The sequence below is a fragment of the Rhinichthys klamathensis genome, unplaced genomic scaffold (assembly GCF_029890125.1).
Source record: "Rhinichthys klamathensis goyatoka isolate OS25496 unplaced genomic scaffold, OSU_Roscu_1.1 h1tg000216l_1, whole genome shotgun sequence".
In the NCBI taxonomy this organism is placed as follows: Eukaryota; Metazoa; Chordata; class Actinopteri; order Cypriniformes; family Leuciscidae; genus Rhinichthys; species Rhinichthys klamathensis.
This window is the reverse complement of record NW_026606741.1, coordinates 924,572-940,494: the sequence shown is the minus strand read 5'-3', so window position 1 is coordinate 940,494 and position 15,923 is coordinate 924,572. Positions and strand designations below refer to the sequence as shown.

General features: G+C 39.5%; 2 protein-coding genes across 2 annotated transcripts in view; one reads left to right on the top strand and one right to left on the bottom strand.

Moving 5' to 3' along the window:
* LOC130097323 (gastrula zinc finger protein XlCGF7.1-like) overlaps positions 1-15,923 on the top strand; it is a 362,909-nt gene that overhangs the window by 112,534 nt on the left and 234,452 nt on the right. The gene's annotated exons all lie outside the window — the stretch shown is intronic.
* The window catches only part of LOC130097297 (uncharacterized), a 298,549-nt gene that overhangs the window by 56,704 nt on the left and 225,922 nt on the right, over positions 1-15,923 (bottom strand). Inside the window, exons 2-4 of the mRNA XM_056264095.1 lie at positions 11,500-12,173; positions 5,533-5,621; positions 217-975 (exon numbers count right to left, since the gene is read on the bottom strand). Of these exons, the coding sequence (XP_056120070.1) occupies positions 217-975; positions 5,533-5,621; positions 11,500-12,173 (1,522 nt within the window). The remainder of the gene's footprint in view (positions 1-216; positions 976-5,532; positions 5,622-11,499; positions 12,174-15,923) is intronic.

Below are 15,923 nucleotides of genomic sequence, written 5' to 3'. Positions count from 1 at the left end.
CAGGGACAATTGAACTGGCCCATATTTCAGGACATAGATACTATATTTCTGTTAGCAGAACACAAAAGAAACAATATATACATTTAGCAGGGTGCTACATCAATAATATTCTTGTTCTCCAACTTATAAAACACAAATCTTGTGGCATTTCACAGCAACACTAGTTTATTAGGTAACACATTTACTTTATGTGAATCTAACAAAACATTTGCTCACTGTGACACAGAACAATGCTTTCTAATATGTTTCCCTAGACTACTTGATTGGGTGAAACTCTTCTCACACTGAGTACAGTAGTACGGCTTCTCTCCAGTATGAACTCGCTTGTGTAATTTCAGAGTTCCAGCCTGAGTGAAACTCTTGTCACAATATGAGCACTTGTAAGGTTTTTCTCCAGTATGAATTCTTTGGTGCTGTTTCAGATCACGAGATGTAGTAAAGCTCTTCCCACAGTCAAAGCACATATAATCTCTCACTTCATTGTGTGTTTTCTGGTGCAGTTTAAAACTGATCAGCCTTGAAAAACTCTTTCCACAGAGAGAACACACATAAGGCTTCTCATCTGAATGAACTTCCAGGTGTGATTTTAGATGTGCTGATGAATTAAAATCTTTACCACACTGATCACAGTTAAATGTTTTTTCTCCAGAGTGAATGAGCAGATGAACACTGAGACTTGATGCTTGAGAAAAACTCTTTCCACACTGAGTGCATGTAAACGGTTTCTCTCCAGTGTGAATTCTCATGTGTGTTTTAAGGGTTCCTTTGTGTGTGAAACTCTTTCCACACTGAGTGCAGGTGTGCGTCTTTTTGGCTTTTGTTCTTTGAATTGTAAAGTTACGATGTTCCTCCTCCACTTCATTCAGTTCTTGTCTTTGCTCTTTCACTCTCACCTGGTCTAAAATACACAGAAATACAGTTAGAATCAGTTCAAGTGAACCCTTATTTAATAGCAGAAAACAACAGAGATCAGATCTTTCACTTTTTATTTCTCATTCATTGTTAATATAGCTAAATTTGTTTGACAACGGCTAAAGGTTATTAGCGTTTTTCTATCATTTATCATCCATATACTGCTTATTAATTCACATCTACCAAAGCATCACCAATGAAGAATCAAGAATGGACACCAACCTATTTGTTCCTCAGTATCTTCATGTTTTATTCTGGATGGTTCTGGATCACTCATGTCTTCAATCTCCTCTTTAATAAACTCCATCTTTAACAGTCACACAGATTTCAGCTGCTACTCCTGGAGTTTGTCCTTCTCTTGTAGGATGATGGGAATATTCCCAGTATTTATTGGTGAATTGTTGTGGGAGGGGCTTCGCTGCAGGTGTGAACTGTGATCACTGTGTTTTTATCCAATCTGCATTTAAAAAGTACAGGGCCATCATGTTAAACTGAGCAGCTGAAAAACCTCTTTGTCTCCAAAAGTTCCCTGTTTTCAGCTCATTCATTATGGTGATGTCTTAGATCTTCTGTAAATTGGCACATTAAGCTCATTTTATTGGTGTCAACAGGCTGAAACAAACTACAGCATCATCACATTTAACTTCAGTTCTTGTCTTTGCTCTTTCACTTCCATCAGGTCTGAAACATTAAAACATATTAAGTTGTTAGAATGAGTTCTGGAGGATAAATGTGAATTTTCAAGTGAACCCTGATTTAATAAAAGAAAACAAGTGAGATCTGTTTATCAAATATCATATTTTTGTTGTACTAAAGGTTAGTTTTGTCATTCTCTTGTTAATAGTCAAAATGTGAATGACAACTACTGTACAATATTATGATCTAAGTGCATTTATGTCATATATTCCTGAATTATTTGCTTATTTCTCACAGCTCGTATGATTGGCATCTAACAATACTATATATATATATATATATATATATAAACTAAGCCAAACAGATCATCATGCATTTGAACTAATTGAAACCATTCATAAAATCAGCAATGACTTTTGTGTACTGTAAAAAAAAAAAGGTGCCTCAAATATCCTGTCGAATACTCAATGAACTTAAAAATGTAATTTAATTGCCTAAAAAATATAACGTAATTTTTACGATAAAAAAACGGCAGGTGTGGTTGCCAGAACTAGCTAGGATAAATAGGCTAAACTTTTAGCCAACTCCCCACAGAAAAGTCTGTTCCCATCATTTTACCACAGGTTTCACACATAATCTGTGTGCAATGCGTGTGCGGTGCGTGTACGGTACAGAAGCAGGACGCGCTATAGTGCTTTCTATGCTGCGTTTGCAGTGCGTAACTGATCCGCGGCTGTACCACAAACACCCCGGTACTCACTATTTTTATTTTAACACTCACTATTTTAACAACATAAGCCAATTATTCCATGCATTACTTCTATATATTAAGTTGCTCAAGCAAGTGGTCAAATATGTAACCATGTACTTATATTAAAATCGCAAACATTTTAAATTAAAACTTAAAATTGACAAAAACAACCGACTCTCATGCCTTTTCTTTTGCATTTACATTTTAATACAACAAGTTATAAATATCCGGATAAGTTACGGCTGGCAATAAGGACGGATCTTTACTTAAAGGAGCACTTCACCCATTTCAACATTAATCTTTATTGAAAGTGGGTCATATATGTAGTCGAAATGTAAAAGAATTTTTGAATTTGGTGCCCTCTTGACCGAGAAAAGACAGAAAATAACTTTTGGGCGCATTTGTATGTAAGACAACAACTCCCACAATGCACCACATTGCACAGCTCCGCAAGCCACTCCCACTAATCCAGAACAGCGCAAACATCACAAATCACTCTTCCGTCTACAAGGCTAACGTTAGCTGCCACCAGAGTTAGAAATTCATTTCACACAAAATTTATAGTTAGTTGGCTGTGGCGAGCAGGACGAGGGCGAGCCGAGGCACGTGAGATGACTGCGCGAGGCCGGTGGCGTGAGTGATAATGAACGACACCGGTGAGACGCACCGGTCTCTCTCGCGTCTCTCACCGAGGAGCGGACGCATAAAACGAGGAGCGACGACAGGGCAGATCGAGTGAGGAACAGGCCTGATTTTATGTTGTGTTTTGTTTCTGTTGTGTGTGGCCAACAGTGAGGGGCTGCTGGCTTATACTTTTGTTTTGTATTTGTTTATTTTACTATTAAAATGTTTAAATGTTTGCCGGTTCCCGCCTCATTCTTCCCACAACAACGAACCCCGTTACATTGACAAACTCATTAGCGAATTACTCCTCGTTTGTATTTCTTTCTATATGGTGAATTATTGCATGATACCTGGTTCAGTCAGAACATGCGGTGCGACACGAGGATGGTTCACATCACAACACAAACGTCCGTGTGCTCGTCTAATCAGAGAGAAATTGCTATCGTTGAAATTCTCTACAGCAGACGGACTCTATCTGTGTCCGTAGCGCACACGCACCAGCAGTCCGCCCAGCTCGAGCCAGTCCGGGCTCCTCGTCCGCCTCCTGTTCCTCCATCAGCCTCAGCTGCTCTTCACTATATTGCGGCTCGTATAAATAGCCACGAACATCAGTTTCGAGCAAAAGATTTTCAAAATCCTCGTCTTCCATATCGTGTGTCGTAAATTCAGGCATTATGGTAAATCTAACTCCTTGAGCGCTTGTTAGCTTAGCTTGCTGTCTTCCAAGCAAGATGGCGGATTAATAGTTTAGTTTCTTCAGGTTTAGTCCCACCCACTGATCTGTAATAGGCCGGTGGGGTGAGTGGGTCCCACGCCCTTGAATAATAATGAGCTAAAGGCTGTAGTTTTCTTAATATGCAATGAAATTTATCTTCCGTCCTTTCGTGACGCAAAATGACGATATTTACGTCACGATAGGACGGAAGTAAAACACTTAAATCCTTTTTTCTCCCATCTCAGAAAAAAAACAAGCAAAATTCCACCATCATTATAATATATGACTGGGTTTCTAACAATACAAACCTTAATGCAAATGGGTGAAGTGACCCTTTAATGCTATTGGGTCTATTTGATGTGGGTCCACACCAATCAAGCTTATCTTCTCTTGATACCGACGAGATGAAGCCAGGCTACTGCTCCCCTCAACTCAAATCTGCGCGCGGCTAGGGGCAGCAGGGCAGATGTCATGTCAACAATATGGCCACGTTCTTTAACGGTTCGCGTGGAAACAAATTCTGTGACGCCAAAACCCCTCGTGGACGAAGAAAGCCGTTGTGTTTACAACTGTGACAATAAGCGCTTACCAGGATCAACTAATCACTGGATTTTCAAAAGTATGTGAAGTTTGCGGCTCATTGTTGCAGTAAACTTGCACAACGCTCTTGAATGAATAATTTATTAGATGCACACCGGTGTGTTATTGTAGGGACATCGACATAATATTGTCACGCCCCTAAACATGACGTGGAACAAAATGAACTGTGATTGGTTGCGTTACATGTCAGTCAAACATCCTCTTGGGCGGTCCTTGGCCAAGAAAAGCTGCGATAGAGTCCAGACCTTCTGTCGTCAGTCTGAAGGTCTGGCAATGCGAGACTATAGCGAATGCCACCCCGACAGGCTGATTATGAGCCCGACGCGAAGCGGATGGGTCTTGAATAAGCCTGAAGGGTTTGTATTCGCTATACCCATCCTCTGATGGCTACTTCTAGCAGGATAATGCACCATGTCACAAAGCTCGAATCATTTCAAATTGGTTTCTTGAACATGACAATGAGTTCACTGTACTAAAATGGCCCCCACAGTCACCAGATCTCAACCCAATAGAGCATCTTTGGGATGTGGTGGAACAGGAGCTTCGTGCTCTGGATGTGCATCCCACAAATCTCCATCAACTGCAAGATGCTATCCTATCAATATGGACCAACATTTCTAAAGAATGCTTTCAGCACCTTTAGAATCAATGCCACGTAGAATTAAGGCAGTTCTGAAGGCGAAAGGGGGTCAAACACAGTATTAGTATGGTGTTCCTATAATCCTTTAGGTGAGTGTACTTTGTAAATAACAACATTTTTATTAAATTTTTTTAGTGCACACCAAGCATTCACATTGCTTTATAAAATTTAGGTTAAATCACTGGAGTCATATGGATTAATTTAATGAGGTTTTTACTACCTTTATGGATCTTGAAAGTGATAGTTTTTCAGACGATCAATGGAGGGACAGAAAACTCTCAGATTTCATTAAAAAGATATTGATTTTGTGTTCTAAAGATGAACAAAAGTCTTACAGGTTTGGAATGACATGAGGGTGAGTAATTAATGACATAATTTTAATTCAAGTACAACTGAAAGTAAGAACTTTTAACAATTTCTTTTGTTGAAGGATAATGCTACCATAAATAGATTTATACATTACAAGAATTGGTCGCAAAACTACAGTGAATGTGGCTTGGCAGCCAACCAAAAAAGTTTTTGCACAACTGGGGCTGAAAGTGTAAAATATCCAGTTAACGAGACTGGTATTGTGTTTTAAAAATTTTTTATTTTAGTGTAGTTTACATTGTATGGTGATTTTCATTTTTAGTTGACAACAAAGCATTATCTAACTGGCATGATAATGTCTTGTCAATCTGTTTCTTTGTTAGGATGTCAATGACAAGGACTCGTACCACCAAATTCCAGTGGGAATCCTCTGCCTGGATTCAGAAAGTCCACAGCTTACAGGTTAAGTCTTACAGGTTTGGTAAGTCTTACAAAATCTTACAGGTTTGGAATGACATGAGGGTGAGTAATTAATGACATAATTTTAATTCAAGTACAACTGAAAGTAAGAACTTTTAACAATTTCTTTTGTTGAAGGATAATGCTACCATAAATAGATTTATACATTACAAGTATTGGTTGCAAAACTACAGTGAATGTGGCTTGGCAGCCAACCAAAAAAGTTTGTGCACAACTGGGGCTGAAAGTGTAAAATATCCAGTTAACGAGACTGGTATTGTGTTTTTAAAAAAAATGTATTTTAGTGTAGTTTACATTGTATGGTGATTTTCATTTTTAGTTGACAACACAGCATTATCTAACTGGCATGATAATGTCTTGTCAATCTGTTTCTTTTTTAGGATGTCAATGACAAGGACTCGTACCACCAAATTCCAGTGGGAATCCTCTGCCTGGATTCAGAAAGTCCACAGCTAAACCCTTTCAGAGTGCACATCATCTTGGAAGGGAGCTTAGTGATGGAACCGGAAAACCTGCCTCAGGCCCCGTCCACACTACTTCGTTTTCGTTTAAAAACGGAGACCTTTTGCTACGTTTGCACCTCCCGTCCAGACTAAAACGGCAAAAACGGAGACCCAAAACGGAGAAGTTTAGAAACGCTGCCGATCCGTTTTTCGTTTTGAATCTCCGGAGGGCGTTTTAGTGTAGACGGGTCAAAACGGAGGACTTTAGAAACGATGACGTAGTAGAGGCTCCCGCTCGGCTCTATGATTGGGTGTCATCAGTCATGGCGTATATCTTTGCTAGCAGCTGTTGTACAAGTAAATTCTGCATTTTACAACGCTATAACTGCCTACATGCGCCGGAGTCAAGCTATTATTCGAGCGATCTGTGACAATTCCCGTGTGCAGCGGCGGCGTTGACCGTACATGGAGCGTCGGTTTGGGGTTAACCCAGAGCATGGTGGGATAATTTTAGCAATGAAGTTGTGTTTACACCGGCACGCGCATGCCCAGTGTTGGTGAATGGTCACGTGATCCGAGTTTTCAGTCGTTTTAATGTGGACGGAGATCAATTCTAATACGCAGCTAAAACGCTGGTGTGGACGGAGATCGTATTCGTTTTAATTATCCGTTTCTAAACTAAAACGCAGTAGTGTGGATGGGGCCTCAGGCCTTCTGTCTTCTCTTCGGACTCATTTATGCCCTGCACTTGGACTATCCGAAGTACATGAAAAACACTTTCCACTTCATCCAGCAGGTATTTCTCAACTTGGGAAAGGGTGAGCTGACACCTAAAATTCAATCGTTAAAAAAATCAGCTGGCAGTTACAGTGTAACGGGGCTTCCTCTACACAAGACATCTACTTTTTTTTTCCGTTATCTTTTAATATTCACTGTACTGTGAAAAAAGCCCCAGGTTACATTTTGTTCAAGAGATGACATGCTACTTTAAAGTTTGGTTGTTCAAACCAAAGTTTTATTGTTTTGATGTAGGTACGTAGTTCTGCCTTCTGATCTGAGAAACTTTGCTCTGTTGCACTTTGAAAATAACATGTTTCCTTACACTGCTAGTTTAGCAGACTATATCTGCAGGAAGTAAAATTTGGCAAATAAAAGCAGGTTGATGTGCAAGAAAAGCAAGAAAATGTGTTGTTCAAATGAAGATCATAACTTTAGTTTTTGAAAGAATGTAAGTGAATGCAAACTGTAGTTTTAATGTTATATCTGTATACATATACAGTTGTTTTATGGGAAAAATGTTCTCAGGAGAATTGTTCACACATTTTGCCTCTTTACAAGCATTTAATTAAGGGTTATTAGCTCTACTTGTTTCTGAGTAGACACTCTTATTACAAAAGTTAGAAACCTCTTAAACTTGAAGGCAAGAAATGATGTTTCTTCACTGTGTTGTATATTGAAATGAAAAGATTTCAATTGAAATAAAAAGAGGTGAAAAATGTTCTTATGTTGTTTGCTTGCTTTTAAATTATTTTACTCAAGTTATCAAGTACACATTTCTTAATTTTTTTAGGGCAACCAGTTTTCTCCAATTTTTTAAGTATACGGGCTAGTACATTGAACTTAAAGGCACACTGTGGAATTTCTGGCCACCAGGGTGCGCTCGACCTGTAATTTTCACGTCTAGTGCCCCTAGAGGCCACAAGCGCCGCAGCATTGTCGCAAAGTCAACAAACAGTCAACCGGTCAACCTCCCGTGTCTTTATGTGTGTGCAGACGGCATTTGATTTGTATGTTGGAGAAAGTAAATCGATTCACTACTGACCAAAATAATAATATAAATATAAGATTAATAATATAAATCCTATAAAGAAAACAAATTGAATAAAAGTAGCATACGCAGAAAACAATGTCTGATCAGGTAAGTCGCATTGACAAGGGTTGCCCAATCCTGCTCCTGCCGATCGTCTGTCCTGCACAGTTCATCTCCAACCCTAATCAAACACACCTGAAGCAAACAATTAACGTCTTCAGGATCTCTTTGCAATGGGTTGGAGATGAAATCGAGTAGTCGGGAAATCGTGTAACAAAACTGATATAACTCACTACATATTTCCGTTATTTGTAGTCTTCAGTTTGTTTTTCCTTTTACACAAATACAAACATATATGAGCTGAAAGGAAAAAAACATTTACATTTGTATACGGCAGTATGTTGTGACATATCAGTTTTGTTACACGAATTCGCAGTAAATATTACATTATATATACACTTTTATGCCGATGTTTATTTTAAACTCTCCCTTTTTCTTTTTTTGGTCTCCTCTGACAAAATCTTTGCTTTCTTCGCTTTCTTCCGAGTAGCTGTTGATTCAGCCATGACGACAACATACAGACGCCGGCAATCAAACGCGAGTTGAGGAAGTTGGGGTGGTGGGGGAAGTGACGTATGCCGTAAAGCGGTCGCATTTTGTAGTTCTTTTTGTGCTCGGGTTCCTACCCGAAACCCGAAGTTACATAGTGCTAGTAAAAGCGTTACAGACACCTTCAGGCTTCGGCAGACGTGTCATTCAACCTATTGTAAGTCGATGTACCATCTCAATGAGTTTTGGTAATATATTGTAAAGGTTGAAAAGTTCCACAGTGTGCCTTTAAATATACTATGTGTAATAACTGCAAAGTTATTGATATTACAAAACATTTTAAGTTAAATTAACTTGAATTTTTTAAGTTACCATTACTTAATTATTTTAGGGCAACCAGTTTGCTCACATTTTTTAAAGGTCCCCTGACATGGGGTTATTTTATAATGTTTCCTGGGTTGCCCATGTAATGTTAGTATGTTTTTTAGATCAAAAATAGTCATAATTTAGAAATAAAAGGCATTTTTCCTAGCCTGATTTTAGCCTCTGATTTGAACGCTCTGTTTGAAGGGGCGTGTCTGCTGTGGGATTCAGTGTAACCGCCCACTGCTGTGATTGGCTGACATGCTTGCATATGAAATAGTTACGTATTACGTATGTGAAACTCTCTCGAATACTTTTACTACAGCTATTATACGTTTTTTACTATTACAGCTATCGAGATTAACGAATCGTGAGAAGTTTTTAAAGTATTTAGATCTATTCCCATCACATAAAATGTTGCCGTGATGAGCATTGAGCAAGCAGATGACAGATCGCGAGAATGAAGATCTTATCATTGCAATGCAGTTTCTGCACTCTTTCTAATGCTTTCACCAATGCAAACACGATGATGTACATACAGTAAGAGCTTCGTTGTGCAGTGTAACGTGCGTCATTGATTTCATAACGAGTTGTCCAGATAAACTCGCGCTGTAAGGAAAGATTGTTCTTTGATCGCTTTCTGTATATAATTTGTTCACAATTTAAATAAGATTATTTTTATCCTACTAAAAGAAACGATGTGAAGTTGATATTTCAGAGAAAATAAAATTAACCCATTGTTTCTTCAGAGGCTCGGATGAAGGAACTAAAAAATACTTTTGTGTTCATTTGTACATCCGGCGAACACTGATCAACTGCCATGCTTCACTCGTTTGCAAGCCATGATATCTCTCGAGGAAAAACAAAACTCAAATCGCGTTCGTACTTCCTAGCTCATTTTCTCATGGGCGAGCCAAATTCTCTGGGCGGGCAAAGCAGAGAACCTTTCCCCTATATGACGTCATACGGAGGAGATTCAAGATCAGCCCGTCTAAACTTTCATTTTCTCACAGGCAGAGAAAGATAGCCAAGCTCGGTTTACACCGATTGAAATTTCTAGACACGAGGGGACCAAATACAGGCTAGGGGAACTAATATTAATGTTAAAAAACCTCAGAAAGTGAAAATTTCATGTCAGGGAACCTTTAAGTAGATTCAACTTGCCCAGGCTAACAGTGCAGGTTTACATAATGAATTAATCTCTTGTCACAATATGAGCACTTGTAAGGTTTTTCTCACTTTAAAACATTCCATCCTGTTTCATAAAATCACAGAAATCATTATAAAAGACTGGTGTCAAAAGTCTCATTTACATGTTTATAAAAACACTTCATTAAATTACACAAGCATATTCATGTTGGTATAGAAATAAACAGAAATACACACGAGCAAATTAATAAACAGTCTGCGATATTTGAGACGGTTTTATGCAGATCATAACGTTTTCTATCGCATTATATAAATACACTTAGGTATGAAACCATGCTTGGAATGTTATGAATGTTAATGAGTCATTCAGTTACATTGTTCAGTTTACAGATAAGTAATGTCTGAAATAAAAAACTGTAACAGTTGGGAGCCAAAAAAACAAAAAAGTCATTTAACTGAATTGATTGCTAATTGATGTTTGCCCTGTTTTTATTTAGTTTTCAGTGTGTGTAGGTTCTGTTTTCCCTGTGCCTGTCATCTGACCCTGTTTTCCAGTGTGTCTGATAAATTATTATGTTCACCTGTTCGGTATCTATTCTATTATCTCATTGGTTCTCCTTTTTATTTGATTATAAAATGTGTTTGTTGTCGTCTATGTTTGAATGTGGTTGTGTTTTCCCGAAATTCCCAGTCAGATTTATTATTAAAGACGGTTCTTTTCCTTAATCTCCTGGGTCATGCGATTTTTGCAACCATATCGTGATAAGATTTTTAGGTGTCTATAAAGAACGCCTCCATGTTAAAGAAATCTAGTGTAAGCGTTAGATCAGGCAGGCCACGTAGGCATAGCTCAGAATCAGCCGCTGCACCCAGTTCTCACCCACCTTCCCCCCTTTCCTGTTTCCCGTTACCAGCGGTATCCTCTGGGTGATGGGCGCTCCACTCTCATTGGTAAGAGCTTTCTCTCAGGCTCCCCAGCTCGCATCACTTATGTAAATAGTGTTTGTTTTAAACATAAATAGAGAGAGCAAAGTACAAAGATTTATTATACCTTAATCTAAGTTGTAATATTTGGCAGATTTTAGGTCTTGGCAATTTGATATGAAGACATTAACTTATAATAATTGAATAAATTAATTCTTCAGCCATATTAATTCAAGCTAAAAGTTCTATGAACACTGTTTTTTTCTCCATCCAAAAAAGTCATGTCACTGGTTTTCCACTGGAACATCTGGATAACGTCTCGGTTACTGATGTAACCTTAGTTCCCTGAAGGAGGGAACAGAGATGTTACGTCCATATTGACGTATTGGGGTCTTGAGAGCCCCAATCACCTTTGAGTAGTAAAAAACGGTCCAATGAATATTGGCGAGTGAGATTTGCATGCTGAGCCACTCCGACCCGGACATACGGGTGTAAAAAGCCGGCTAGCACTCACTCATTTGAATTCTTTGGTGCAGTTTCAGATGATCAGTTCTAGTAAAGCTCTTCCCAGTCACAACACACTTGATCTCTCACTTCATCATGTGTTTTCTTGTGCCGTTTAAAACAGTCCAGCCTATAAAAACTCTTTCCACAGAGAGAACACACATAAGGCTTCTCATCTGAATGAAGTTTCAGGTGTTTATTTAGATTTGATGATGAGATAAAATCTTTACCACACTGATCACAGTTAAATGGCTTTTCTCCAGAGTGAATGAGCAGATGATGACGGACTCTTGATAAACGAGAAAATCTCTTTCCACACTGAGTGCATGTATACGGTTTCTCTCCAGTGTGAATTCTCATGTGTGAGTCAAGGTTTCCTTTCTGTGTGAAACTCTTTCCACACTGAGTGCATGTATACGGATTCTTCCGAGTGTGAATTCTCATGTGTGAGTCAAGGTCTCCTTTCTGTGTGAAACTCTTTCCACACTGAGTGCATGTATACGGTTTCTCTCCAGTGTGAATTCTCATGTGTCTGTAAAGGTTTCCTTTCTGTGTGAAACTCTTTCCACACTGAGTGCATGTATACGGTTTCTCTCCAGTGTGAATTCTCATGTGTGTGTTAAGGTTTCCTTTCTGTGTGAAACTCTCTCCACACTGAGTGCAGGTGTGCGTCTTTTTGGCTTTTGTTCTTTGAATTGTAAAGTTTCGATGTTCCTCCTTCACTTCATTCAGTTCTTGTCTTTGCTCTTTCACTTTCACCTGGTCTAAAATACACAGAAATACAGTTCGAATCAGTTCAAGTAAACCCTTATTTAATAGCAGAAAGCCACAGAGATCAGGGGCCTCATGTTTGCGTACGCACAAAAACTTTGCGTACGCCAGCTTTCACGCTCATGGTCGGACGAACTAACAGTGGAATTAACGCGAGAATGTGCGTTCCTCCACGCCAATTTCATGTCTGGCATACGTACGTACATTTCTTATAGTTTTTGTCCGTTAGCGACTCTTACAGGCAATGAAGTCAAGTTGCAAACATTACACAACAAATTGTTCTGCAAGTCTATCGCACCACCACATGTGGGAAGCATTGCTATTGTAAATTATATAAGATCTATAATTCCGCTCGAAGGGGGTCTCGCCCAGGGTGTAATTCAATGTAGAACCGCCACTGTTTGAGTCTGTTCTTCATTAATGGGAAAACGCCACTGATCTATATAATGACATATATAATGTCATTCTATATTAGTGTTGTCACGATACTAGAATTTCTAACTTCGATACGATACTTTGAAAAATATCGATATTCGATACCATTTTCGATACCACGGAGAAAAAACTGCCACAATATTAAGGGGGTATTTTTTTAATTTAAAGCTAAATATAACAAGTCTAGAACATGACAATGAGGTATATTTTACATGAACAAAAATGTCCTGAGTTCTATTTGTTTATATTTTTTAATTGGACCAGAGCTAACATGATGTATTTTTATTACCTACTGTTATCAAAGATTAAAATATACTGTAACAAAAAAGCACTTAACAGTATCAAATTGGAGGATAGAGAGTCAGTAATGTACAATAATAAGATTAAACATTCAATTTTCAGTTAAAGGCATGTCATTATTAAATTCAGAGATGCCATTGTCTAGCTGTTTAGTTTAATTAATATCTGTGTAATCAAATTGATGATTAGTGCTGTGTTGAAAAAATCGATTCACCAATTCTGAATCGATTTTCATATTAATTTCTAAAGATCGATCCGTAACTCAGAGGATCGATTTTAATAGGTTTACATTTTCCCCGTGAACTTTAACTTGCCGCGACTGGGAGATCCCTGTATGCGCATTGAAAGGCTTTCACTCAGCGCGCACATTGTTACGACAACGGGCTTTGAGTGAGTCATTAAACCGTTCATTCAACGAACACGTTCAAAAAAGCTGATTCATTAAAAGAGATGTAATGAAACAAGGTGTTAATTATTTTTTAACTTTGAGTTCCACTTTTCAAGGCTCAGCTGAGCAGCAATGCGTCGCATGGGTAACGCTGAAGCTGATGCTTTACTTATTAGAGACCAATATGGCATTGATTCAATGCGTGACTCGCTGATTTTATTTCCCCGCGGCTTCCTCGCGCAGTGGGATGCTGACCAGCGCTGCTGCTGACGCGCATTTATGGTAAATACCCGTGACGTGAACGTTAAAAGGATGATACGACAAATATTTCGCTTTCCTTTGACACGGCAACCTTTTTCACAAATACATATATGACTTCAAAGACAGACGCAGGTAATCGCACGCGCTCTGCCGATCTCTCTCATTCACTGTCTGTGCGAAGCCTCTGTAGGCTACACATCACCACGATAAACAGTCTTGTTTGTTATCATTATGAACTTGTTTAACATTCAATACACATGCATGAAGTTCAAAACAAGAAGGGTATAGCCTTATAAAAAACGTGAATATCGCGGTTGCTGCGGTTACTTGCAATCCTCTGCGGTGACTGCTGCTGATATACCTCTGCGTCCTCTGTCGTCTACACCAGTGCAAGTTTGTGAAAGCAGTTGTATCAACACTCTGGAAGGGGGATTGTTCTTTACAACCATCCATACTCCATTAATTTGCAGTTAAATGTCTATAATAATTGTATCAATATGTTGCATAACTACAGTCCTGTAATTCAACAGCTGGAAAAAAAATATGCTTTTTTCAAAAACACTTATCTTAATCTCGAAGATCGGATCGGATCGGATCGAATCGAATCGAATCGAATAATGATAATCGATTCAAGATCTTGAGAATCGGAATCGAATCGATTCTTGAAATTTGAATCGAAACCCAGCACTATTGATGATAATCGCTAATGAAGGAAAATTGCAGAATTAAATAATAATTTTTGAATAAAGTTAAATAGGCACCAGTTAATTTACATTTGACCACAGTTACAATATTTACTTGTCTAAGATTCCTCAGTCAGATTATGTTAACTTTAAGAATTAAAACGAGACAACACAGACTCTTATCAACAACAAAACTAGGCCATCTTGGTTAATGTTTCAGAAAAGTTCAAATGAGAAGAGTTACAGTGTTTCCTTGAGGATTTTTTTTTAGCAGTGGGGGCAGGTCTGTCCAAACAACACACACCCCTGATGCTGAGCATATGCTGCTAAATAGTAGCCTACCCCTGGAGCCTGTTCCTTAAGTCTGTTTTCACCTATACAATAATTTAAAAAAATGAGTGATGTGAGAGATTATTGATAGTCAAACAATCTGTTGGGTGCCCGCAGCCCGCTCGTGTGTCCGCGCTATTCTCCGACATGCCCGCTCGCGGTGTGTAGCTCGTGTCCGCGCTATTCTCCGACATGCCCGCTCGCGGTGTGTAGCTCGTGTCCGCGCTATGCTCCGACATGCCCGCTCGCGGTGTGTCGCTCGTGTCCGCGCTATTCTCCGACATGCCCGCTCGCGGTGTGTAGCTCGTGTCCGCGCTATTCTCCGACATGCCCGCTCGCGGTGTGTAGCTCGTGTGCGCGCTATTCTCCGACATGCCCGCTCGCGGTGTGTAGCTCGTGTCCACGGTATTCTCCGACTCCGACATGCCTGCTCGCGGTGTGTAGCTCGTGTCCACGCTATTCTCCGACATGCCTGCTCGCGGTGTGTTTTTTACGCGTGTCCGCGCTATTCTCTGACATGTCCGCTCGCGGTGTTCTTTATCAATCAACCAAAGCCGGTCGCGGGGGCGCCGCCCTCGCCATCTTTCCATTTACTTCACTTTTGCTATTTAACCAGAGCGAATGAGACGAGTGCGTCACGTGTGGTGTTTGTCAACGCGCCTTTGGAGAGAAGTGAAAGTGACCGCTCGGCTAGTATCGATACTTCGGGAAATTAGTATTGGTATCGTTCAGATATTTCAGTATCGATATTTATCGAAATATCTATATTTTTGACAACACTATTCTATATAGATCAGTGGTACATGCATTTGCCATAAATGCAATGGATACGTTGTACTTTTGGTCAGCTACATTGCATGCACTGGAAAATTAAATAGGTAAGCTATATGTACCATAGTAAAAACAAATGAGAAATTGGTTACCTTCGTGGCAGTCCTGTAGTAAATCCGAGTCTCCCACAGCCAGGGGCGTAGCAACCGGGGGGGACGGGGGGGACACGTCCCCCCCACTTTTAGAAACAGGTGATTCTGTCCCCCGCATTTTTTTTTACTCAGCGCCAATATTTCCGCCCGTGTTCTCTGATTTGTTACTTAGACTTGAGTGAGCTAACATTCAGCCAATCACAGCGCGAAGCATCTATTGGGCGCGTCTGCCATGAGCTTCAAATCTGTGTTGTTGCTCTTGCGAATTTTCGTGTTTGTTTAGTCGCTTTGCTGTTTGGCCGTCTAATGCACCCCAGAAAAAAAAGCAGAGGACTACATCATTTTTTTTCAAACACACACTGTTACAGTATGTCGCGATGACATGAATCACAGGTAAAGTTTCCTTATTATGATTTAACCTAC